We start from the raw sequence: 26,103 nt of genomic DNA, 5'->3' as shown, positions 1-26,103 counted from the left end.
CAGGGAAGAAGGGGGTTGTATCATCCTCTCTGCAGGTGACGAGAGATGGGCAGGAGATGAGAGGAGTGATGTCATCTCCACTCGGTACAAAGAGGGCTGACAGAGAAACATTAGCAGTGTGTAACACACACACACACACACACACACACACACACTTATATACACTGAACAAAATTATAAACGCAACACTTTTGCTTTTGCCCCCATTCATCATGAGCTGAACTCAAAGATCTAAGACTTATTTCTCTCATATAGTGTTCACAATTTTGTCAAAATCTGTGTTAGTGAGCACTTCTCCTTTTCCAAGATAATCCATCCACCTCACAGGTGTGGCAAATCAAGATGCTGATCAGATAGCATGGCCACAATAAAAGGCCACTCGAAAATGTGCAATGTCTAGTCTATATCTGGTGTGACCACCATTTGGCCTCACGCAGTGTAACACATCTCCTTCGCAGAGTTAATCAGGTTGTTGATTGTGGCCTGTGGAATGTTGGTCCACTCCTCTTCAATGGCTGTGCGAAGTTGCAGTCAGGTCGAGACCCCGATGAGGACGACGAGCATGCAGATGAGCTTCCCTGAGATGGTTCCTGACAGTTTGTGCAGAAATTCTTTGGTTATGCAAACTGATTGTTGCAGCAGCTGTCCGGGTGGCTGGTCTCAGATGATCTTGGAGGTGAAGATGCTGGATGTGGAGGTCCTGGGCTGGTTTCGTTACACGTAGTCTGCGGTTGGGATCCGGTTGGATGTACTGCCAAATTCTCTGAAACATCTTTGGAGACGGCTTATGGTAGAGAAATGAACTGGTGGACATTCCTGCAGTCAGCATGCCAATTGCACGCTCCCTCATAATTGTGTACATAGAGAAAGTCTTAAATCTTTGAGTCAGCTCATGGTGAATGGGAGCAAAAACAAATGTTGCATTTAAAATTTTGTTCAGTGAACATCTCTATGTCCAAAAAACAAGGACAACCAGACACACACACACCAGTCAACAGACTTTGTGAGGTGACATTGCGGCGGGCCTGTCTCAGTACCGGATGAGTCAGACAAATTGGTTCAACTAACAGTTGGGTTTAAATAAACTTTTTGGCCAACCTTGATGGGCTTTTGAGAGATTGAGTGGTGCATTCAGGAGCAAAGCAAGGCCAGAGTTAATCGCAGTGACCCAACGACTCAACAAGGGAAGAGAAGGAGGAGCAGGAGAAGGAGTGAAAATGTATGACAGTGATGAAGGTGTGTGTTAGTCACCCTCCTCTCTCATTCATTGTTTATAGGATCATGGGGAGGACAGACAACCCAGTAGGTGTGGACACTAAAGAGAGACAGCTTTAGCGCCGTCCATTGTCATTTACCACACCTTTCTATGTGGCCTACCATCTTTTTTCATTTTTCCTTTACATCTTGCCAACCTTTTTCTTCCTAGCCTTTTCCTCTCCTCCTTTATCTCTATTTCTATCTTCTATATCCTCAATCTTCTCATATTTCCTTTTCATTTGATCATTTTCCCTCCTCTTTCTCTCCTCTCCAGCTACCCACCTTCTTCCCCACCTTCCCTCCACCAGGCTGTTTTGCCGCGGTGTTTGGATCATGTCGAACACGGCCAGCCGCTCAACATCCATCACTCTGGGACGTCTTGCAAACAAAACCGCCTTCCATCCTGGACAGCGGCCACTATTATAATTTGCGACGCCAAAACCAGCTCACACTCTGGTCCAATTGGCCAAGGGAGAGGAGGTGAAAAAGCGAGGGAAGAAGACAGAGAGAGGTGGGCTGCAGACCTGTATGTCTTCATTAGAGCGTGGCCTTGATCATGGATGCATTTCAGGGAATTGGATGGCAGCTTACACCCACACAAAAACAGCATGTGGGCACACTGGCTGCACATACAGACAGGAGAGTGTACATGCAGACAGAAAGCTGCAGAGACATAAGACCTGATCCCCTGTACCTATAGAGTATTTGAAGAGCACCTATACAAGATGACACAGTTAAGTCACACCCACGCACATCAGAGCAGAGCACATCAGCTGCGCTGTCTGACACGGTACTAATTTAAGACCCGAACGTAGTCCGGGTGAAACAAGCTGAACTGGGTTATGGGTAGAACCTGATTAAAAATACATCACAGGCCGTCTGCGCTGCTGAGACAGTAAGCAGGCAGACGACAGGCTGCAGAGAGTTCTGGGCTCAATAAGGAACACCGCCGCTGACTGACCTACATCTGCCTAACCAAGCGGCGCCATAAAACCGCACAGAGGTGGTGTCATCTCTCCTCAGACACCTGCACCTCCCACTCACATACTGTATGTATACACATAAGGGTATACATACGCATAACACATTTTCTAAAGGGGGTAGACATAATTAAAACACTCCAAGTGATTAATTTAATTTTTAAAAGCAATAACATGTGGTAGTATGAAAGAAATTTGAGGTATATGTACTTTACTTGAGTATTTCTATGGCTGCAATTCAAAAGCAAATAATAGGCATACATACCAAACACATGATCAGCCTTTAAGAGATAGTGTAATAGATTCAATCTCCCAGTAGTATATAAACTAGTTCAAAGTTGCCTCGCCTTAACCAGCAACAACGTAAACAATGCTGTATTAGTGTGTACCAGTAATATTTGTCCACTATAATAATAAATAATATAATCTGATACTTGAAGTACATTTTGCTGTTTATACTACTTTACTTTGTGGTGGAAGTAGTATCCAAATCATGTACTTCAGCAATACCGTAATGTAAAAGTAGAGGTACTAATAGTATTATCAGCTTTATACTTACTGTAGTTTATTGACTGCTGTTTGTAAATATAATTGTTTGTAACTATAATTGTTTTAATCAGGGTCAAAGTCCTTGTCACAAATTAAATTCAATAATCTGCACCCAGGAAACTTCTCTACTATGTTTTCTCTTGCTTTCACATTTCCATCTGTTTCTCAGTCAGTATTTATTCTCTATTTTCTTCATTCTCACACCATCTCCTACAATCTCTGACCTTTTTTTTTTTCTAACGCTCTCTGCACTTAGATAAGGAGCTCGGTCCTTGCTGTGTCCACAGATCTGTTCTTCCTTTCTCACACACAGAAGCAGAAACGTCAAGGCCACATCCTGGTCTCCTTCTGACAATGAAGCTTTGGATTACTTTTTTACATTGCTGTACACAGAATAAGATAAAGCTTTTTACTATTGCTATTTTAATAAGGTGTACACTGTAGAAAATAACTCAAGGAACTCTAGGAAATAATTTTCACATAACACAATACTTTCACATAATACAGGGATGTAAGAAATGTTTGGATCTGAAGTTATCACAGAAACAAGCTCAGCAAACATTAGCGGGGTCCAACCGGGTCTGTTTGTTTTCTAGAGGAGGAGACCTTTGGTATAATTCAGCTCCCTGTAAAAACCTCCTAAAAGTCTGGATCTTAAATTATCAGAGAAATAATCTTCTCAATCTCAAGCTCGGCTAGCAGCCCCTCTTGGACAGCATCAGAGAAACAATGATTTTTAATGTGAAACTGCTTTATTCAGTGTTTCTACCAGTTTTATTCACCCGGACCTTTTGTTTCGGAGGAGGATATCTCTGCAGATAATTCAGCTCCCAGTAAAAAAACTCCTCAACTATGAAAACTGTGAGCACTGAAGGAATCCTAACCGGGAGAAGCTAACTGCAATGAATGCAATGGTTATGAAGACAACACATCCCATGATCCTATGCCACTTCACAACGTCATCAAACTACGTCTTTTGTTCTTGTTTTGATGTGAGAGACCCCGTGCGGCAGAAAATTACATACTGTGCATTTAAATTATTTAGCAGGGAGGACACACATAGTTAAGGAGCAAAATGGAGAAATAAAACAGCGGTGTCCTCAGTTTGCATGGTGTGTCACACTTTTGCATTGTATTTGACATTAAGAGATTAATCTAACCATTAAAACAGTCCAAAAATGAATAAATCAATCAACCCACCATCCTGACATGGTGAAGTCACGGTACAGCATCCTCTTTCCCACCTCCTTTCTCTGAACTCTTCTCGGGAACTCCAGATGTGTAAACTCATTCCCTAATAAGTGGGGCTGCATATAGGCCTTTGATATGAAAAGGGAAAAAAACAGAAAATGTATAAAAGATTGACATGCCCACGGGATAGGAAAAACAATTCCATAGTCTATTAAGCTAGCAGAGAGAGCAGGCAGTGTAAGAGAGACAGAGCTAAGCATAGCCGGTGTCTCAACGGGAGGCAAGGTCAGCTCTTCTAATATCTGACAGCTGTGCTCACTTGGAAGGTTCTTCCTTACCAGGAACTGCAGTCGCTGTCTCTCTGACTCTGGTGTGAACTCTGCTGACATAGGGATGACTTCCCCGGCCCGGATAATGATAGCTCTGAGGCAGAAGAGCAGACAAAATAAAACTTATTTAAGCTGGGACACTGTTGCTCCTGCTGGCTGCAGGGCACCAGAAGGTGAGTGACAGAGAAAAGAGCTATGGGTGTATCATTGCAAGGTTACAGTCATCATGTGCATGAGTGCATCTCACCTGCTGTCCCCAGCGTTCCCAACATAGAGCTTCCCAAGCAAATAGACAACCACCAGAGCAGTACAGCCACCTGAGATGTTGTACACTGCCTTCTCCTTCTCTATCTGCACATCCTAAATACAAACACACACACATACACACCCAAATAAATCCTTTGATGAGAGCACATAATCCAAACCCATCCTCTGCACATAATCATGTTTCTAATCATCACAGTCAAAATTTTTCCTATCACGCAGCGGCACATAGCATTTAAGCAAGAACATGATACTGAGTAAAAATAATGCCCAGATACTTAAAACCTGCCATGATGCTATTATTAATTATAGCACCATAATGAATTCATTTATCAACAGCGCCATAAGTCAAGGAGCAATAAAACGGAATGGAAACCGAAAGGATAGGAGAGAAAGTTTGGAGGGGCCACTGGTTATTACACCAGTTAATTAGCCCAGATTAATTTGTTGCTAATTAAACCAAGAAAATTATTTGAAAAAACCCTTGCTATCAATTCATTAATTAGATGAATAATTAACCTGTCAGCGAATTAATCAAAACGCTAACACACATTTGAACCAGGCTGCTCACACTTGGATTAACCCTTTTATGTTTTCCATGGCTATTGTTGGATCATTAATAGCTCCTGAGGGGCCTTTAATTGCAAAACAGAAGCAGGAAGTTATCCCGGGAAAATTAATGACCCCTCTGGCACCTTCTTGGCATGCCTCCATCACTATCAACAGATTGAGTGAGATGAAAAATGTTGAACACATTTGCAGCGAGGCCATCCCGAACATGTTTTCCCATGAGAGAAGTTACCCCAGCTAAAGCATTTCGCCTTCTGTGTGCCTTCGTTTCTGTGTGCCTGCACTCTATCATACTTTCCAGTTGCACACACACACACACACACACACACACACACACACACACCACTATTGCTGTTGAACACATTTCTGAGTGAGAAAGCATGAGTATAGAGGATGGGTATGTATGTATATATGTATGTATGTGTGTGTATGTGTCGGGGGAGGGTGAACAAATGTGTCCTTCACCCTGAATGAATTATGAATCCATAGTGAGCCATACATATTTATCCTCGCTGTATCCCATATTTTTTGCTGCAGGCAAATTCTTTAATAATGAAAATGTCTGCATAAACATCTACACCTTTCTCCTCTCCACTTCTGCCAACTGAGCAAAATCAGCAGCAGGCAATATGCATATCCCATTCCACCAACCTAACTACCACTCTAATACAAAAACAGTTTCTGCACCTCTTCAAATTAAATGTCACAAGTTAAGACTGACAAATCGGGAATTGCCAGATTTCACATCAGACTGAAAATAAAGTTATCATCCAGTAAGAAAAAAATCTGCCATCCTCTGAGAGAGAGAGAGAGAGAGAGAGAGAGAGAGAGAGAGAGAGAGAGAGAGAGAGAGAGGTCAACAATAAGCTCAGTTTAGCTTGCAATCACCATGCACAAAAACACAGATGATTCAAGTCGACTATAGGCAGGACGATTCTGATTCGACTATGTAAATCCTTAGTCCTAAAAAAGAAAGAGAAAGAGAAACAGGTTGAACGTCATAAAAGATGGAAAACTGATGATGGACATTGAGACAGGTAATTAGCTGAATTAATCATTTGAACTAATTAGACAAATCGGTAGCATATAAGCTGTTTTTGAGGGCAAGAAGGACCTTTGGGCAAATTCTTTTTTTCAAAAATCGGCTAATGCTCCTTTAATATAGAGCATTAATAACCCACTGCCAACACACACACTCACACAGTCACACACCTTGCCATTGTGTATTAATGGTTAAACTACTGCCCTGAGAGACTGGCAACCTGTCCTGGTTGTATGGAGCTTCTCATTGAAATAGAGCTGGGATAAAAAATATTAATAAATATAGAAAATGGATGGAAGGTTAAACTACTATTCAAAACAATTCATATCACACAAAATGTGCATGCTTAATTTAGTATATAAAATTGCTAACACTGACAATAGATTGGCATTTTGGGAAATCCACTTATTTGCCTTCTGTCTGGGCGAAAGACGATTGATACCACTCTCAGGTCTGTCGCTGCTGAAGCCAGGAGACGATTAATATAACTAGATCTAGTAAGAAACAGCTACCCTGTCTCTTTCCGGTGTTCAAACACATCCCCACAACGCTTCTAGAGGTCAGAAATAAAAAGTAGAAATAGTTAGACATTTTGGGAAAAAACACCTACTGGCTTTCTTGCCAAGAGTTAGACAGAAAGATAAATACTGCCTGACTAGCCTATAAAGCTCAGCATGGACCACATCATATCGCTGTGTATAATCTGCACAAAAATTTAAAATCAGAGTCTTATCATCACTGTGAGGTTGCCAGGCAAACAGCGGAGACTCCAGGAAGTCAGTGCTCCTGGCCAAGAAATAGTCATGCATGTAACATTAGAGGTGCTGTTAGGCAGATTATGATGACATCAAAAGCTAACAAGCACATTTCCCAAAATGTTAAACTATGTCTGATAACCCAAATCATAAACTGATCCCTAAAATAATCACACGGCGGTAAGACGCCTCTTCAACAAAGCCCAGGACCCCCACTGACACAGACTATTTATCCTGCCCCATGGACACTATATGTTGCATTAGCATACATGATTGTTATCAATGTACATTGCACATATACTTTATACTTAACTTTTAACTTTTGCAGATTCTTGGTCAATCTCCTCTCATTTCATACAGTGTACAGCAGTGTTCATTTTTAAAAACATCATATTTTCTGTTGTAAATGTTTATATTTATGGTTTTTGACCTTTGTAGTATTTTTTTCTTTTCTCTAACTCTGTTTATTGTTATGCACCAAAATACCAAGGCAAATTCCTTGCATGCCAAAAGACAATAAGTATCAAACCTGTTTCTGATTCTTCTGAAGATGTCAAGTGACAGTCTGCATGGTAGTCCAGCTCAACATGACCAAAAACACATATACACACCAGGTACAGGGGCTACAAATAAATGTCTTATACTGAGGAGGATCATACGAAGCCAGTTATCTCAAGTCTTATTACTGTCGCAGGCCAACCAACTATTTGGCTGATAAGCCTTGTCTCAAGCTACCCATTCTTTTTTATGTTTACACATCCCTGAGTGTTTACTGGGCTTCATCAGCTGCTCTACACAAACCGGCCACTTCCACAGGAATGCAGTGAGTCGGCCGAGAGAAGAATTAAATGCGCATCTCGCTGATAAGATACAGGTTCTGTATAATCTGATACAAAGATTTAGAGTGATACCAAACCTTCCCAAGATTCTCTGACAGTTCCCATTTTCATAAAGAACGAGTTTTATTTAAAAAAAATAAGAAGGGGTGCTTTTAGAGGTAAAATTCTGCCAAATTCTACTTTTGGGTAGTTACTCAGCAAAAGTAGAAGTGACAGTTTTTTTGTTCCAAGCAGAAATGTGTACTACTTGAACTAGATTGAGTCTAATTTTACATAAATGGTCACTGAAATTTAAATACATGACAGCTGTGTGAGAAAGTAGGCACTGTAATTAGAACCCACATGTGAGGAGAGAAATGTTGTGACGACCTTGATGAACAATTAATGACAGTTAAAGACAGTTGTAGCAGTAAGGTTTGAGGTACGCTGCAACTGCAGTGTTTGAAATGGTGGATTTCAACTGAATTCCACTTTAAGAGAGAGGGCTAAAAAGTGCAGCTTCAGAGCTGGATAAATTGAGAGGCATGTGAGAGGAGACATATTGATGTTTGCTGATTACTCTGTCGTGGACATATATGTTTTTGGAAGGAAAATATGAAGAGAAAAGAATAAAGCCAAAAGAGAAAAAAATACTGCATTGTACAGTCAGAATATGTACTGACTTTAGTGTGTAGTAGTGGATCATAACTTCAATATCCTATGATCTCAATCCTGCTCTAAAACTGTCCAACTGTAGTTCTATCGTTATCATAAGTAATTCAAAACACGATCTTTATGACACCTTATCATTAACCAAAAAATCTAAATAGACTTTTCAATTAATTAACTGATCAAGCATTAATCACACCTAGACACACCAAACCACAAGTATCTCCATGCACTGTTTCCCTTTTTCTGGCCATGTAGTTTGGTAAAAAATATTTAACTGCACACTGCCATCTAGTGGTAAAGAGGTGAAAACACCAGGATGCACTGAGAAATTATATTTTCTAATGAGATTGGTCTGCACTGCCCTCTGTCAAGATCTGATTTAACCCCAAGTGATCTCACCCACAATACAAATGTTAGCTTTTAGCAAATAATTTGGAAGCCTAGGCCATCTTTATGAAGAGCAACAATTATTTTTTCCAGATCCTCAGAGAGTTCTTTGCCTAAAGTGCCATGTTGAACTTCCAGTGACCAGTATGAGGGAGTGTCAGAGCGATAACACCAAATTTAACACACCTGCTCCCCATTCACACCTGAGACCTTCTAACACTAACGAGTCACATGACACCGGAGAGGGAAAATGGCTAATTGGGCCCAATTTGGACATTTTCTCCTCGGGGTGTACTCACTTTTGTTGCCAGCGGTTTAGACATTAATGGCAGTGTGATGTGTTATTTTGAGGGGACAGCAAATTTACACTGTAAGCTGTACACTCACTACTTTACATTGTAGCAAAGTGTCATTTCTTCAGTGCTGTCACATGAAAAGATATAATCATATATTTACAAAAATGTGAGGGGTGTAATCACTTTTGTGAGATACTGTATGTGGGCATTTGACTGTTGGTGAGACAAAACAAGACATCACATTCACCATGTCCTGTGAGAACTTATGATTTTTGACATTGACAACTTTTGGTAATTGCTAAAAAGAGTAACTGATAATGAAAATGATTATTGTTAGTTGCAGCTTTAATCATTATAAATACTGCATCTAGTTTAGTTGTAGGTGCAACAAGGGTGGAACATTATATTTTTGTGTAATAGTTTAATTCCTCTTGTTTTAAGTAAGTCATTAGCTTGTTTAAATTTTGCTGGCATGCATTATACTGTCTACATGGCAATCTATAATTTACTGCAAGTAAAACCACTTTCAGAACAAGACGTGTGACTCTAATCTCTCAGTGCAGCTATACATAAGATCATTACTCTTTCGAAACCCAAACAAGGACAAAAATAACAGACTGTTGATCAAAAGCCTGACGTTGAAACTGAGGGCAGGGACCTTTGACTTCTTCCCCTTCAAAGCCTGTCAGGCAGGCTCGCACTGTTTTGATTGGCTCTGGTCTTGATCTCTTGGCATGCATGAGTTAAATCTCCAGCATCCACTTACGGCCAGATGGCTAGTGTGTGTCACCTGCAGCAACTATAAGGGAAAAGTACATCACTTTTCCTGGCTCTTATGCTGTTTGCCAACTGACTGACAGACACCATATGCTGCTAAAAGGGAACAACACTCCAGATGAGTTCATGTCAACTTACAGCAGTACAGTAAATACCTAAAATCCTACTTTTGCGTATCAAATGCTAATACTCCAATGTTGGCTTGACAGCTGCATAATGAGTCCGACAATAAGCATGTTTGGTGAAATACTAACTGTTTGGAACATACTGAGCACATGGATTGGCAGAAGAGAGGTGGGTTAATGTGATTTGAAGAGTTTTGATATATGTTTTCCACTGAATGACTGAATCATTTTCAGGGTTGAGATATGTAATAAAACAAGGGTGTTTGTGCTATAAAGTATACTCTATACTGTCCCCAGGTCAACAACAGGGAAATGGTTCTTGTAAACCAAAAGCAGGAAACTGGGAGGCTTGTGTGCATTATGCTTGACCGTCTAATTACAGTGAATCAATATCAATTGACTTAGTAATTAGATTTTAATGGATGTTAAATAACCATACCGAATCCTCCGTATGTGCAATGATACTGATGTGGCAGCCTACTGTGTGAATCAACAGTAGATTGGAAATGCTGGACACAATTTGGTACAAGAGTCTGTATCAGAGTGTAGTTTTTACCAAGTTATGTTATGTTGTATGTGTGTAAGTAAATAGTAATAGTAAATAGCACATGCAAGGAAAGAAAAAAAAAATACAGATTAACTGTTATTTTTTTTCTATTAGCAGTACCAACAGAAAAAAAAACCTTTTTCCCCCCCCACATACAGATAAAACCACAGATGGAAGATACAACTCTGGGTGATTTCACAGGAGGATGGCAAGCAATGTTGTTCTGGGGATTATAGGAAATGATTAACTAAAGTAGCAGTACATAAGTGACATAAAAGGAGGGTCTATATTCAGAAAAACAACAGTTAAAATACTTTTAGACATCATCAACTGATAACATACTATACATAAGTTTAGGGATAAAATGCCTAATTATAATATAGAGCTGAAAAGTTTCCTCCCAGCTCACTTTTTATGAAACTCAACTTTTAACATCAAAGTTGAGCTGACAAGATTAGGGGGCACAAATGTGAACAAAAACAGAATCAGGGACAGTATCTTTAAAATTGTCTTTCATTGTGCAACAAGGGATTAGGAGCAGCGAGAAAACATTTATTTAAGTTCTGTAATTTGAATGGTGTGTATTGAATATTCATTGCACATCAGACAGGTGATCCAAGATCTTATCTGCCAAAAGGTCAGCACCTTATTTAATAACAACTTTCAGATTTCTACTTCATACCAAGCACATGCCTCTTACCATGTCTTTGAAAGCGTTTTCGATGGCTCCAATCACCAGGCTCTCGTGTGAAACTTTCTTTTCAGTAAAGAAGCGCATAGGTGGGGTGCTGGGAGAACCCGGAGCCCCTGCGGCACCACGGAGCGAGGCGGCCCTGGTGAGGGCGCGCTGGGATGTCGGGGTGAGGTGGTGATTGATAGGCTCCTCCCCAAGGCATGTGGGGGGCACCAGGTTTGGAGTGCAGATGATCTCCATCACTTCCTGAAGGTGCAGTGCGATGTGGTGATGCAGAAGGTGGGAAGCCACAACAGCCACCCCAGAGCCAGCGTGGCCATCAAACAACGCCCAATAGTGCAAGGTTAGGTCTTCAGAGCTGTCCTGGATATAGAGGAGTCAAACACAGACACATTATTCAATTGTGTCAATATTTGCACCTGCGGGATGTAGAATGTAAGTAGAGGAGTTTTGTCAGACTTCACATTCATACTGATCAACCAAACAGTGACTAAAAATGTTTGTATTTTCTATGGAGTAAACTCATCCAGTGTGTGAAAAGCTGAGAATACTAGCCATGGCTTAACTTTTTGTAGTAGTAATCAATTAGAAGTTGATAACAGCCAATCAGATATTTCAAGATCTAATACGGTAATCATCTCTAAATGGATCCTTGGGCAATAGCTGCATCCAATACTGGGATTTATGATTTCCAGTTACAAGGTACAGTATATTTTGTTATCAAATGTACAAAATGTAAAGACTCATCATCCAACATTATATAAGTGTGAATGTGGTGTAAGTCAAAACTTAATTTCTTCTTGTAGTTATATGATAAAATGCAGTGTAGTGCCCAATAATCTAAAGATACTGTACATTTTAGGCGGAAATAAGAAAAAAAAAGGGAACAAAAACAAAGTGATTTCTGCTATACAAATTTGTGCCTTTCTCTGATCTTTGTTGTTTTTTTATGAAATGCTGCTTGATTTTACTTCTTTTCTAAAACATATTCAAATGAAAGGGGGGGAACAACACTGATAAAATTGCTTGAAACTGACAAATTGTATTGCAACCTGTGGCAGGTGGCATGAGGAGATTATTTGTAAAGGGTCACAAGCCAAAAAGGTTGGGAACCACATCAGTGGTACTGTCTCGGTGACCAGAAGAATAGAAACCCTTGTTCGTTGGACCAACTTTAGCCCCGCGTACAGCTGCCACAGAGACAGGAAGCTGTATGGTCCAGGTGTTAATGAGTGAAAGCTACATTATATTCTACTGCATTTCAATTCACCCCATTCTGTAGATGCTCAGTGGGAACGCTTTCAGGGGGACTGCACTGATCAATTCAATGAAACCCTTTGATGAAAGAATACCCTTGATGGTCTGCTGTGATGTTAACGTAGGCTCATCAATGCTTCAATCTGCAGGTTTTAATAGAAACGCCATGATGCACTGCATGTTCCAAAACTGAATATTGTCTTTTGTGTTCATCCTCAAAGTGCCACCTCCCACATAACGTTTAGACAAAGAGTCTTGGGATCTGCTTCATTCACTGTACTCCTGTGAGTTTGTCGCAGCAACTCTATGATCTTCCGCACTCCAGGAACCAATGGCCATGATTTTTCCATGTCTGATAAATACAACTCCAATCTTAGTAATTAAGTCACATATAATAAAACGTATAGTATACATATATAAAGTAAAAAAGAGAGAGCTGACTGACCTCTACAGGGACAGGGTTTATACTGCGTATGTTCTGGTCACTGATTATAGATGATTGCTTGCACATATTTCTGCACACACTAAAGCTCTGATTTTCTAAATATACTGCAGGCAGACAGTACAACTTTTAGCCTATGAAGCAAACAAAGAGCACTAGAAAAGCTCTACACTACTCTCATTGGTCTAGTATCACTGCAGTAGTGAGTCATGAGGTACTTGCATGAGTTTGCTGTAGGCTCTGGGAGGGCCTGAGTAAAATACTTGCAGACTGAGGGGACATTTTTAGCAGAAGTATTACTTTATATATATATAGATACATGTTGCCTTTAGAAATGAAATCACAAAGTTCTATATATGAAAGGGTAAGAGATGAACAAACAATGAGGAAATACAGAAATCACGAGTGCATGTCAAATCATAAAGACAGTGAAATACAGGGGATAGACATCAATGTTTAGTAGTTTAATCGTATTTTCAGCCTTCTAACAAAAAAGGAACAGAGCCACCATTGTCACTGACTGACGTAAGTGTGTCAATATACTGTGTAAATGTAGTACACTGGCCTACAAAAGCAAACAGCAGTAAGTTTATTTTTTATAATGACATACACTTTTCTTTTGTACACGACATACTGTACACGTGGAAGGACTATTATTAATTAATATTTAATATTTAACTAAGGTTAAAGGCTATTTGTGTTTGTTTCTATAAGCAAACGTACTCGCATTTGCCTGCCTGTGTTAGTGGCTGTCAAGAGCTGTTAAAGGCCACTGTGGTGTGTAAAGGACGCTGTGCTATACGCCCCAATAAACTGCTGATGGCACAGGATAAGGGGACAGTGGTTCCTAACAGCAGGCCCCAGGGACATTCAAAGACTTCATCAACTCTTATCATTACCTGCTATTCATCAGTGAATAAATGTTTAAATGTAGTCTCCAATCTGTGACCATCATTAACATTTTATCAAAACGATGGCCCACCCCCAAATAGCATTTGAATTCAAATGATAAAATTCAGCTCTTATTTGTTCTTTAAAATTCTTTTTTTAAATGTTTGCTCTTAAAAATATAAGAAACAAAGAATATGACTTGTTAAACTCCTATACTCACGTTTTTATAAGAATTTCCACTTCACCTCAGCAGATGGCAGAAATTCTTTTTTTACTTCAATACCCAGAAATCATGATGATGTTACCAGCACACACGTTTATCCGTCCTGTCAGTATGTTATTAATTCTAAGGATAATAAATGGGCAAGGGAGGTAATAGATCTCACTGCAGTTGGATTTGGTTCATTCTTAACTTATCCTTCCTGTGTTCATAAAATGTGTCTGCAGAATGTCATTCAAGTTGGACACATGGAAAAGGTAAATATTTCCTAACTGAACCAGACCCATTAATTGGACTGACCAGGCACTCCCGGAGGCCTAAACCCTCTCCATTGGGCAGGGAAGACCTCCTGCGGGTCATGGGGGTCCTGTTGGGCGCAGAGCTTCCTGCAGGTCTCCTTTTGAGTACCAGCACCTCGCAACAAGCCTGGTCCTCATTTAAAGTGCTCTTTCCTGCGTTGATCACCCTGGATAACAGAGAGAGGCGACAACACACAGAACAAAAAAAAGGGACATGAACAGGACATGTTATGAGATAAAGATATCACAAAAACTGAAATTTAAAGATATATATTATATTATTAAAGATATTTAATGAGAAATATGGCATGAAACATTTCATAAAACATTAATTTAAAAGCCATATGCATTGTACTGTACACATTACAAAACCTTAAGATAATATAAATGAATTGTGCAGATATTTGTGTGAAAGAAATCCAGTGTGTATACTATGCATGCATGTATAATTGTAAGTAACCCTAACCCTAAGTATGAATAACAAATACAATATACATCAAATTACATTAAAGTATACAAAATATATGTGCAATAGGTAATATACATCCACTATATAATAATAATAATAATACTAATATGAAAATATATATATATATATATATATATATATATATATATATATTTTTTTTTTTTTTCATATTCTCTTCTATCAGAAACAGAATGAGTATCTTGGATTAAACTTTTCAAAAGGTTATTTCAAAGTGAGACAATGAGAGATAAAGTCGGCAGACACACACTCTTTACATACACATGTATGTCAATTTGATACCCACGCATGTAGGGTAGAGGACCGAAAGACACATAAATACTGCATTATACAACACCTGGCAGATGGGGCACTGCTGCTGCGAGCTGCTGTAGTCATGGACAAGAACACGCTGCTTAACAATACTCTAGGCGTTCTCAATTTAGCCACACCGCAGGAGATGTTAGGTCTACAGTGTCTCTATTAAAACTGTGCATATAGTAGCTTGTGAAATTAGAGCTAGATAAGCAAGAGGCACGCAGGAACTTTTTTGTGGAAAGTGTGTGTGTTGGCGGTATTCTTTCACTTTGAACTTATAATTGTCATAACACTAACAATGTTTATGCTTAAAGATGTACAGACTGGTATCATGCCTCTAAATATTTACAAAATGTCTCAAGTCATAATCATATCAAATATATGAGATATTATATGGCTATATGTTAATATAAGAGGCAGCCATGAATACTTCCTTGTTTAATGAGGATGAACATGCAGAGAAGCGATCTTCTGTCTCCAGCTAACAAAACCCTATTGTAAAACTGACGGATATTGACTGGGCAGATCTTCACTCAGTAAGGTTTACACAAGTCTTACACAATGGGCTATTTACCACTTCCCTGATCCTAAAACCTAAAAATAGCACACTCCTTGCATTGTGTCAATAAGACAGGTTTAAAGGAAACACACACATTTGCCTACACAGCTACCCAACTATTATGAATTCACACCTTCCTACATTAGTGGCATGGCAAGATGCACACACTGAATCAGAATAGTGTTGAACATTAGTCAATTAATTGAATAGTCTTTCAACACAAATATCAATTATCTCAAACTGTTTATAATTACATAATCATTTAAGTCATCCATCAGTCAAATGTGTGCTAATATTTGGTTAGTTTTTTTGTTCTGTTTTTCTTTTTTTTCTTTCACAAGTCTCTTAAAAATGGTCAATTTAATGATGTTATGGTCTGGAAGAAGATCAACAGTAATGTAAACACACAGTGTAATAATATGTAGTTATTAGGTTAAAAAATGCTAAACCTACTGCATGCCCTATTAACTCCTTTCCCTAACTTCATTTGAATAAAGGCCACAAACTTCATGCACCATCATGCATGTCTGAGACCACAGCACTGGATGGAGTGATATTCATTTGACCCTGGAAGATCACAAGATTTATCAAAACTCATCTCTGATATAAGAGGAAAAGCCATCAACCCCCCGAGGGATGAGCTGTGTCCGAGAGCAGGGCTGTCATATTCGGTTACCTCATTTTATTTCTTCACATTTGAGACAATGGCATGACCTTAATTACCCTGTCAGAGCTGTAATCTACATTGCACTTCTTTTCCTTTTCAGTAACACTTGACCTGACGTTTTACTCCAAAGGTATTATCAGATTCAACCAAGTCGGTTTTAGGGCATTACGATATTATAAATTTGCAAAATGTCAATTTCAGTTAAGATTTTTTTAAACACATCTACATTCTTTATGTTAAATATTTCTTATTATGCACCGTATGACTCCTGTTGACATGAGAATTAGGTCAGATTTTGGATATTTGTATGTGTACATTGACACGCCTATCTTTATATCCCAAAATTACTGCCGCTTTTATATATTGTATAAATACCTACATTCGTAATTTTAAATGTTTAAAATAACTTCTTATTGCATATTTGATCTGTATTTAGATATTCTTCTTTGCTACATTCCTTTGTATTCAGGTTTCTCTTTGTTTTTTATTTTTATTGCTGTTACTATTACTTTCGGCTGTAACATTTCAGCTTCCACAAAGAGATCATTTGTTCAGTGGTAACTCAAAGTTAAGCTACACGTTAAGGAAAGCTGACACTGAAGTGAAACAGCATTCTGTTGTTTCTGCCTCACAGTGATGTGCTGTGACGCGCCATAACATGTGCTGCATCATGTGATTGAGCACTGGGAGGCTTTATATGTAAAAAGTGCTGCTCATGGGCATTGTCTCCACAGTTGAGTGTGACACTGGCTTATTTTAATCAGACCTTTACAATGGAATAATATTTTAAAAAGCTGAGAAAACCAAGCAGTATTATAGGTAAACCTACAATAAAATAGCATTTTTGTGGTGTTTACAATGTGTTTTAAGCCTTCTTTATGTTGTAAGTATTTGTTGAACATGCATACCCTAAGTTCATTCAACAACTACCGCTTAACACTGTTAAACACTCTGGAGCTGCCACTTTCTCATCTCTGTTCCCTTAAAGCTGGAGTGCGGGACTTTTACATATAAACAAACGTCTATCACATTCAAGCTCTTGCCAAACGAGTTCACACAATGCTGATTAAGCCTATCACCACCAGGTAAATCAGCATATTAGCGTCTTTAAAAATGGTGTCTGAGGCGTCATTCCAGCGCTGGCACACCAGTAATGATGCATTTTATGTCAACCAGCAATGACTGGTTTCCAAAAGCTGAGCGAGGAAGCAACCCAGAGCCATGAGAGAACTCCATGATCAACCATTGTGTAAACAAAACAAAACAAGAATTGTTTATGGTTTATTTTGTTAATTATGATTGCATAGTTTGTGTTAATATGCCCCGGCATCATTGCATTGTATGCAGACATACCAAAAAAAACACCCGATTTGAAACTGAACAGAGGTGACGCAACTCTGGAGGAGGCTACAGCCACTAGGAGTATGGAAGAGCCTATGGAAGAAAAACCCATGAGGCGTCCAATAAAAGTTTCTGACGCTCCAGATAAAAAAAGAAACTCTGCATTCAGAGGAAGAATTACAGTCAAAAAAAGAAAGTGAAGGACGGTAAAAACAAACACGGATAACCATTGCTATAGCTTTTCCTTGTTGGAGAGCACTTAAGAGAAGAGACTGAAGGCAGATGCTGCATTACTGCTCTTGGACAGGTTGGAACTTGTAAAATATTTGGAGTAGGCTATGTAGCTATTACATGTACTCTTCGCTAAGCCATGCCCCGAATACACAGCTGGCCAATCACACTCTTGTGGCAACAGTAACTAAGGGGGCGGGGCTTAGCGAAGGGTCAATTGATTATGGTCTTAGAACTGTGGAAATGTCTCTATATTTTTGTAGCTAATTCTGAACACGAGTCTGGGGCGAGCTCACCTGTAGGCATACGTCATGTGCACGTGAAGACAGTGTTTATGTTTATTTGTTCAGGCTTTCAATTAGCTACTTGTGGGTTGATATGATCATGTACTGTCTATGCTTTTATTGTGTGTATTTTATGATATTAATGTTTTTGTTGTGAAGCACTTTGTGGCCCTATACCTGTGAAAGGTGCTATAGAAATAAACTTTTACTTACTTACTTACTTACTTATGTAATTAGACAAATGTTCCGCACTACAGGTTTATATCAGATATTAATTCAATTAACTTCAAATTTTCTAATGTGTATAGCACAATCTTACACAAAATTATTTCAAAGTGTTTTACATGAAAACAAAATAAGTGCAGAGTATGCCAACCTACAGCCTTCTAGTCATAAGCCAAAGAACTGACAAACATACAAAAGGCAGTGATGGGGCTAGTGTTTAGCTTACATACATATTGATTAGGTATTGATTAGATTGCTGCTGACATTGCAGGGGTATGTGTTATTGGTACTCAGTCATTAGAGTGAGTGAGTGAGCAAAGCTTTTTCACAAATTATTCTTTACACTCTCAGTGCCATTACTCCCTTATACCAACAAGCAAGTTGGAATAGGTGAAGAGAGGGGGAATTCAGGTGAAGCGCATTTGGTTTTTGCTACACCATCATCAAAATTGGATCTATCCAATTGATAAAGTTCCTCTAACAGCTCTTAATGAACCTCTTCTTCAGGCTACTTCAGAAAAAGAATTGGTTTTGGAATAATCATCCCACCACTGGACAGAAGTTTTCTATTATATTTTATGCTGACTGTCACCCTTGATTTGTTTTCATGACCACAGTGAGTTGAACCCCACTTTATCTAAACTAGAGCTACATATTGTCCCATGTATGTTCACCCTCCAAAACGTAGCTTGGAGCAAACAGTCAGATAAAGGCTAGAACCAAACAGTACAACCCAATTAGAATCAGACTGAAGTCACACCAGGTTAATTAATCATATAATAGAGGCTGCCTCTAATTATTGCTCTCATAATCTATATATCTACCAATTATTTCCTTGATTAATCAATCACTTAACGTATCATTTGACTGCACCCAAAGAAGTGGTAATGGCTATCACTAGCAAGGACCACGCCATCAATAGATGCGTTGAAATGATTTATTGATGAACAAAATGATTGTGCAAGGCTTGGATCTGCTGGTTAGCTGTGTTTCTATGTGGGGAAGCTTTGATGTGAAATCCACCGTAGTACCTGGTTCACGACAGACCCCCTCATAACCCAACGGAGAGGAGGAAGCAGAAGAGCAAACAGGAGAAAGAAGTAGGAAGGGAGGGGTGCAGAACGCAAGAGCAAAGAACAGTGTATGGGTTAGTATGGCATTTATAGAAATGTCAGAATTGACATGGTTGAGGTATGGCTCTGCTCCTGAAACACTGCTAAATAGCTACACTTAATGAGGTGGCCTTTAATAACTTACTTAAAGTGCACAATGTGTCTATGTGCACAAACTGCTGCATTTGTACACTAACCTGAAGGTGGTGATGTATGTAGTAACATCACTGACTGTACCACAACTAATAATATGAGGTATGTTAGCTGTGATACACTCAGTGGCCACTTTATTGGGAACACCTGTACAATCTAATGCAATCCAGTGCAACTGTTCTGTCATAAAGCTTTTTGACACTGCCGTGAAGGTGTTAATTCAATTACATGTTTTTAGCAGAGTGATGATATTGTGCTGGACTGTAATATATTCAGAGAATCAGCACTAAATGTAGCCTGTCCGTAAAGTGAGGCCAGTAAGTGCCCTGGAAAAAAAGGGTAACACAAGTTAGAGTGAGCAATACTCACTGATCCATTTAAATGATCATGCTCACTGGGCCTGACAGTCAGTGTGCCCACTCGGAGAGAGTGCATCAAAATCCTCCTCATAAAGCAGAACTGCTCTTCTTGTCTCCACAGGGAGCAACACAATAACCCAAGATAACCCCAGAAAGCTCAGAGAGGTCTACTCAGACAGGCAGCAACATGAAGGAGAAAAACACAGTACAGAGCAGGGATGTGCAATTCATCCTGCATGTCCCTACACTTTGATTTGACATTTTCAAGAAAATTATCTTTAAATATTGGTACTGATACTACAGAATCCTTTTACATAATTTAGCATATGAATCTTGAAATAAAGTATAAGAAGTGCAGCAAAGTAACTATTTCTCAAATATTCTGAGTATGAGTGTAACATTTATCAAAATTGGCAGGATACACTAGGGCTGCCCCCTAATAGTCGACTAAACCGGTCAGTTGGTCGCAGAAAAAACCAACTAAGACCTCACACTCCATTTGAGAGCCTTTCCTTGTCATCGGGACCAAAGTATCAGGGGATTACTAACTAATTGCCCTATGGGGGAAAATAAAGTACTACTTGACTTGACTTGACTTGACTTTTGATTTGACTTGAAACGACTACAGACTGTACAGAACTCAGCTGCTAGGCTTTTAACCAGAACCCAGTTTTACGATAACATCACACCTGTTTTAGACTCTTAAAATTGTCTCTTGGGCAGGGGTCTCCTGTCTCTCCCTGAACCGAGGCCCTGGAGCAACCTGGCTGAGGAAATAAGGCTGTCAGAGTCAGTGTGTTTATTTAAATCACTTCTAAAAACGCACTTTTATAGGAAAGCATATTCTTTCTTTTTTTTCCTTCTTATTTTTCTTGTATTTTATCACGGTCGTATTTTATTTCATCCTTGTCTCTGTGAAGCACTTTGTACTCTGTTGATATGTGCTCTATAGATAAAGTTTAAAAGTTGCTAAACAGAACTTCTCTCTGAAAACAAAGAAGTCACCTACTGGCGCACTTCTGATAACTCTAGCTGCCATTAGCTAGTTAGTTCAGTTAGCTGACTCTACCCGAACTTGGAGTTTGGAGTACCGTGCGTAGAGTGTAGGTTTTTGTTTAAACCACTAAGACAGGAGCTTTGGTCCACCGAAGTGGCCATTAGTTGACTAATGGCTTGAAACTAACAACTACTAGTCGACAAGGATAATCTTTAACCGGGGCAGCCCTAGGATACACACACTTTACCATCTCAGCGATTCCCTTAAAACCGTGTTTTCTTTAAAGAAAAACAACTAATTCAAAGTATCTGTTTTGTATTCCTGTTAGCCAGTCTTAAATACTGCATGTTACATCTTAGTATATGTGAAAATATAAACAAGGTTAAGAGTACTCAATGTCATATGGGATGGATGGTACAATAGAGAAAGATGCCAACTTGTGAGTATTAACATTATGACAACCAATAGAAGATATAAAAAAGTAATGACTTTATAATAGCATCAGACATAAGAACCGCTCTCAATGCTACACAGGCAAGTGTAACCTCCAGATGATCTTCTTTAGATGCACTACTAAGTATCTATCCTGGCTTTTATCAGTAAGATCCATTGGTAGCCTGTCTGACCCTCTTAACCCTCCTGAGTGGATCTGTATGGATCACTTCATCTTATATGGGCTCAGGATTTTTCCACCGACAGTGAGTTTTCACAACAACAAAGTCTGCTGGTCAACCAGCTGTTGACAAATCCCCAGTATGGCTCTGTCCTGGCGATATCTAGCCCAAAAATCTGTATTTTCATTGCAACTAAAATTATATGAACCACTTTAGAACATACTGGGTGAGGGTTCACAGAAGCAAATTATCATCCTTTCTTTTCTGAGATAAAAAAAAAATAATAGAAATTTCATGGCAGATATAGCATGAGGAAAAAGCATAGAGGAGGGCATGTATGAGAATCCAACAATTTCAAAATTTCTATTTCATTCTATAGGAAGAGGAGACCTTATACATCTGTTTTAGTACTGAAATAGTGAATCAAGGATCAACAGTTGTAGTTGTAGCCCTAATGTCTGTCTTTGCTGATAAAGTGTTCATCTAAATTGGGTTCACAGAAGGACAGCAGAAGTTGAAACTATAGATGCAAAGAGATAGGGGGAGTTTCTACACACAGTGATCTTACTGCACGTATAACATCATCGATTAAACAATGAAGCTCAAGGAAAAAGGCACTCTGTCATAACAGCCTATCAGCAGCATGAAGATAAGACTATGTCGAGGGAAAAACACAGAACAAACTCACTCTTATTTGTGAATTTATGAATGTGTAAAACAGGCACTTAACTGCCTGTTTCACACATTGTGGAGTTAGGTTTGCCTCAAGGAATGAAATGTGACCTCTATAGTTATTAGACAGCCTGACTAACCACAAGACCACCCGGATACTTTATATGGGGCTGCATGACTAGAAGCGGTTGTGACTGTGCTCTTGGGCGTTAGATAATGATGAGAACAAGACTCTATCGCATATTTTGTGTTATGTCCTATCAAAGGTGAATGTAAACTATATGAAATCAGCATTTGTGTAGTTAAGGTCTTGTTTTAGTCTGAGGGTGGGGTACAGCACGCTGCTCTAACCAGCATGGAAATAAAGTAATCCCCTACTTCCCTCTCCTGTTTGTTGCTGTTAGAAAAAGTCAAAATATTTCACCAAGTCTGCATCATCTCATGTTTGTTGTGACATTTTTTGTGCACCGTTTATAGAAGCAAAGTACTTAGGTTTAATGAGTCAAGCTGCTACACTGAACTGAAACTGTTTGTAATAGCTCTCTTTAAAATCAAACATAGCTGGTTTATTACACATGTGGCAGGAGGATGCAGGGTGGCAAATGGATTCCATATGCCCAAACATAAGATGTGATATCAATAATAAAAAAGATTATCTTAGGTGCGTGTTGTGTTTCACATAACATACATCTACAGGTTACAGTCAAGTTGTACCGGCTTTACTGAGATAACAAAAGCAAAATAATAACTATTAATACAATAATACAAGACTGTGCACACAACAAAACACTGGAACCGGAGAAGTGGTTCGCTGGTGATTATTTTTTAGAGGTTTCCTGCTGAGCCTTATGCCAATAAAACATGTCATTGCTATTTAATATCAAATAATATAATAAAACCTACTTTTGAGGGTGCAGCTTAGTCTTGATCTCCTTATTATCTGTCTGCACTATTAGCTTACTTGACCTTATTATAGCCTATTTAATGGTATTTTCCATCTACTAACGACACTATCACAATAATAAGGCATTCCTATAAGGCCATAAAGGCTAAAGACCCTGTCTTTTGGTAGATAGGCATGCTTATGTGTCATGGTCTTGGCCTCATAGGAGTCTGTGTTGTTTATACAGTAATGTAGGCTGTCATTTACAAGAAAGGCCAGCTGCTGCGCCTTAACCTGATTTTTAATTTAACAAGCATATGCACATAAAAGCTGACATAATAATATTAGAAGCGGCTGGTGCCTTTGTTTATGTCTTGGTGAGTGATCTCAGTGGTCCAGTAAGGACGCGCTCACTTCCCGAAGGATGCTGTGTGTGCTGTGCAAGAAAAGATGGACGCATACAAGTTACTCACTCTGCGTAGCCGGTGGACCACGGCAGCCGCTTGGTCTCCTTCACTATGAGGATCGGTCTCGCAATGTGATCCGCCGAGCACTCGACCTCGTCCGGCGAAAGTCCCAGGAACTCCGGTCTGCTGTACGGGAATTTCAGCGGCAGATCCGAGCCGCCGGGATGATCACCGTTGGGGCCACCAGCCACCATACCTCCCATAAAATTGGCCACTGCCGATTTCACCCGCGTGAGCATGGTCCTGCAGCAGCGTGGGTCCAGGAGATGCGAATGAGCGAGTTTTCCCCCGCCCGACAGATCCCCGCACTGAGACGCAGTTTCGCGGCGTGAAAGACAGACACACAGCCGCCGTGAAAACTCATTCAGCTCAGCTTGCCCTCCTGTGAACACGGAAATAAAGCCACATACACACACACATAGGCAGGCAGCGCTGCACGCTAGTCACGTGACAAACCGGTTGCTGCTGGTGGATTTGGCCGCACTGGCAACTCAGTGAGCAGCTTACTGTTGACAGTGCTGGAGGTCAAAGGTGCTTAATACCGGAGTTACTTCTTGGGGCAAGGCACAGCGTAATGAAGGGCTAACCCATGCTCTGAAAAGTTTGCCCTCATTTTGGACTACATATTAAAACATATTAACACACATGTCTGTGAAGTTATTTCATTCATCCAATTATTCAAAGAGAGTTATAACACACACGCACACACACATAATATTCACAATTGCAGTTTATATTTAGTATAATATGTTTCACATGTTGACACTGGTTTTACTTCCTAATTTTTGGGATCCCACAAACCAACTGCTGTAATCTACATGTGTTAATAATATTAACTGCAAAAACTGTTCTGGCCTCATTAAAACCTAAAATATAGAAGTGGTAACCCTTCCAGGTTGCCTTGCTCATATGATGAAGGTGACAAAATTCTAAAATGACCATTAAACATTGTTATTACACCAAATAAGAAAATATTTCATGTTTCAATATTTCATTTGTGCATGTTATATATAAGTTATACAGAAATGCAATATATATATACAAATATAATATATTTGTTTTGTTTGTCAAAAGTTATTCATACACAAATATATGTACATAATCCTACAGAGTGATGTTACTTGTACTTTTGGGGTCAATTAGGACCCTGAGAGGTCTAAATCCCTGTTAGACCTCTCATCTGATAATACTCCAATAACAGAAATGGAATTAGAATGATTTAAGATTTGAGAGGAATGGTGCTGCATACAAATTACTGTCAGCTTCAGTCATAGATATATACCACATGAAAATCCATTGTATTTAGACACCAAACAGAAGTAATGCGCAATTTTATGTAACTACTAACAGTTCCAATTCAGGCAGTTCTCATAAAATTGGGAAAGGTCATGAAAGCATTAAGCTGATAAAAAAATGCTGAATGTGTTTGTTGATCTGTTAAAGAGGAGTCAGTGTTCCCAGGCCGCCAAACAGAGCATAAGGATTAATACAAATTGTTCCCCTATAACAGCTAGATTTAATCCTAATTGTGTTAAAGGTCACAATCCCTGATCACGATAGCTTTTCAAGAATAAAAAGATACCTAAAAATGACACACACAAACACACACACACACACACCAAACACAGGAAGCCAGTGTGAGTGTAGTCAGCTGACTTTGGCATGCCCTTTGTACCTGATAAAACATCCATTGTAAATAAGAGGAGTGGACAACCTAGAATGTAATTGAGAAGAAACCAAATAAGCAATTCATATATGAAATGATCCATGTAGTAATAATAATAATAATAATGATGATGATAATAATAATGATGATGATGATGATGATGATGATGATGATGATAATAATAATAGTAATAATAATAATATAAACAAGTAATCCAGTGCTTCAAAAGAGGCAATAATTATAGCAGATAGAGGAAAAGGTAAATAATACATCTGGATAAAATAGAAGAATTGAGACATGAGACTCTGGCATCTTCATTTCCTCAAAGTGAGTTCACTGTACTTTCAAACTGACAGACACTGAACTTAACAAACTGATCTCTGTAATGAATTCAGTACACAGAAATCAGCTTTTGTCCTAGATGAGGTTACAATAACCACAACACATTAGTTAAACCCAGAGATATTACTGCAAATATGATGTATCCGGACAGTTTAATATTACTTTGTCATTTAATTTTTTTTTCCAGTTTGTTCTGCCCTGTGACTCAGTTTAAATCTGATTGGCTGGGCGTTCTGCCAACCCACCAGGATGTGTGTCTAGACATCAAGAACTTGTGGATACACTTAGAGCTGCATTTTGGAGAAGTAAAGCTCACGAAATGATCTTTTATACAATAGCACAATAGCACAGTCTGCAGGCCAGCCAACCCACAGATCAGACTCAC

General features: G+C 39.1%; 1 protein-coding gene across 2 annotated transcripts in view; it reads right to left on the bottom strand.

Moving 5' to 3' along the window:
- ppm1h (protein phosphatase, Mg2+/Mn2+ dependent, 1H) overlaps positions 1-26,103 on the bottom strand; it is a 35,933-nt gene that overhangs the window by 8,322 nt on the left and 1,508 nt on the right. The window contains exons 1-6 of one of the 2 annotated variants that reach the window (XM_046038316.1): positions 23,717-24,182; positions 14,364-14,529; positions 11,260-11,616; positions 4,554-4,666; positions 4,316-4,400; positions 3,987-4,105 (exon numbers count right to left, since the gene is read on the bottom strand). In XM_046038316.1, coding sequence (XP_045894272.1) covers positions 3,987-4,105; positions 4,316-4,400; positions 4,554-4,666; positions 11,260-11,616; positions 14,364-14,529; positions 23,717-23,949 — 1,073 coding nt within the window. In that variant the 5' untranslated portion in view covers positions 23,950-24,182. Of the gene's footprint in view, positions 1-3,986; positions 4,106-4,315; positions 4,401-4,553; positions 4,667-11,259; positions 11,617-14,363; positions 14,530-23,716; positions 24,183-26,103 lie in introns of those variants that run through there. The other variant, XM_046038317.1, reaches the window with a different exon arrangement.

This window comes from Micropterus dolomieu, linkage group LG22 (assembly GCF_021292245.1).
Source record: "Micropterus dolomieu isolate WLL.071019.BEF.003 ecotype Adirondacks linkage group LG22, ASM2129224v1, whole genome shotgun sequence".
In the NCBI taxonomy this organism is placed as follows: domain Eukaryota; kingdom Metazoa; phylum Chordata; class Actinopteri; order Centrarchiformes; family Centrarchidae; genus Micropterus; species Micropterus dolomieu.
This window is presented reverse-complemented; position numbering and strand designations above follow the sequence as displayed.